Below are 1,773 nucleotides of genomic sequence, written 5' to 3' on the forward strand. Positions count from 1 at the left end.
AAAAAAAAAAAAAAACCCATCATAGTAAAATTAATACCTTCTCAACTTCGCATCGAAGCTAAAATAAGGAGACGAATGAGCCAGAAATCGTTCTTTTATAAGCCTGTTTTTAAAGGGGAAAATGTATGTTTTAGATTTTAATTAAAAGATGTTTCTTATTGGTTAACTTAAAGGAACAGGTGCGCAACCTATTATTTTGAGTAACATTAACTCAAAATACACGCGAGCGTTGGTGTTTTATATCTATCATCTGCCATAATAATGTAGTTCATTAGAAAAATCATCATTATAAAATTATAAGTGCTAAATATCTATTACATCATTTTCTAGTTTCGAGGTAATATCTTTAACTAGATAATAGTTGTGATCATTTGATGTATTGCTAAAAAATGTTGGTCAAGTAAGAGCTGAGAAAATAAAGCTACAACAAGAAATCACATAGTAAAATAATTTTAATATGAATAAGAAATTTCTTTAATCAAGGCGAGATTACGGTAATGGTAACCTTGATATTTATTGTAGATATTGAATCTAAATTAAATAAAAATCAAATGACTTAAAAATTCTTTTTAACTCAAAAATCTTTGTAAGGCATTTTAAAATAAAATAAAATACAAAACTTACAATTTTAACACAAAAATAGTATATATAGCATACGATAGACATTTTCACCGTGAAGAAAAATGAAGTTCGAAATTCTTTTTTCCATAAAAAATTATAATACATAAGGTTTAATTTAAGACATATATATAAAAGTTTCAGTATTTTCAAAATATTTTTAATATGAATAATAACGTCTAAGAACGTTAAAATATTTTATATTATCAATAGAACANAGTATTTTCAAAATATTTTTAATATGAATAATAACGTCTAAGAACGTTAAAATATTTTATATTATCAATAGAACAGTGTTTTTTTTATTTGGTTATGTCTCTAAAATTAGACGAGTAAAAATAAATAATTTTTAAAATTACGTAATTTAATTGAAATATTTACACAAAAAACATTTTAACCATATATTATATGTTGAAATTTATAAATTAATACACATATTACAAATAATAATTAATACAGGATATTCAAAAAACCTTTTCGAAATTAAAGAATAGCATAACAGATTAATCCAAATAAAATATGAAAGTAACTATATTATTAAAATATTACTATATTTTAATAAATATATAGGCTATCTATTTTCTACCATTGTTTTTACACACAGAATTTTAATAGGAAAATTTCAAAATATTATAAGTTATAAAATAATTTACATATTGCATAAAAATTTGTCTGAAAAATAGAAATACACACTATATGGGATTATTATATATATTTTTATCTTAATAAAGAAAAATTATAATCATTAGATATATTTTTTTTCAAATAATTTTTATATATTAATTAGCATACTTGTACACGTTCGTTTTAAATCTCCCTAAATTTTAAACGAGTTATTTGTAATACTAAATTTTTTCAATGGAATATTATTATTTTATTTTAATCTATTGTCGTTCTCATATTTAATCCAGTTGAAGGAGAACAACCAAAAAAAAAATATAATCAGCATTATAAAAATTACATCAATAAAGTCGTGGCACACATTCATTCGCAAATTGGATCATATCAAATGCTAAACCTAAAACTAAAACAATTTATAAATTATCCCGAGTTAGAGGAAAAAAGTAATTCAATTGATTTCTCATGTAACTATCGTTACACAATAAGTGTACTCAATTTCAAATACACTGAAATACTAAAAAAATTTCTCGATTA

The 1,773-nt window shown here is 21.8% G+C and overlaps 1 protein-coding gene across 1 annotated transcript in view; it reads left to right on the forward strand.

Annotated features, from left to right (window-relative positions):
• The first annotated feature begins 1,441 nt into the window (after nucleotides 1-1,441).
• The window catches only part of LOC126894059 (uncharacterized), a 27,924-nt gene continuing 27,592 nt past the window's right edge, over nucleotides 1,442-1,773 (forward strand). The window contains exon 1 of the mRNA XM_050664716.1: nucleotides 1,442-1,724. Coding sequence (XP_050520673.1) covers nucleotides 1,628-1,724 — 97 coding nt within the window. The 5' untranslated portion in view covers nucleotides 1,442-1,627. The remainder of the gene's footprint in view (nucleotides 1,725-1,773) is intronic.

Source organism: Daktulosphaira vitifoliae, unplaced genomic scaffold (genome assembly GCF_025091365.1).
Source record: "Daktulosphaira vitifoliae isolate Bord-2020 unplaced genomic scaffold, ASM2509136v1 Scaffold_1, whole genome shotgun sequence".
Lineage (NCBI taxonomy): Eukaryota > Metazoa > Arthropoda > Insecta > Hemiptera > Phylloxeridae > Daktulosphaira > Daktulosphaira vitifoliae.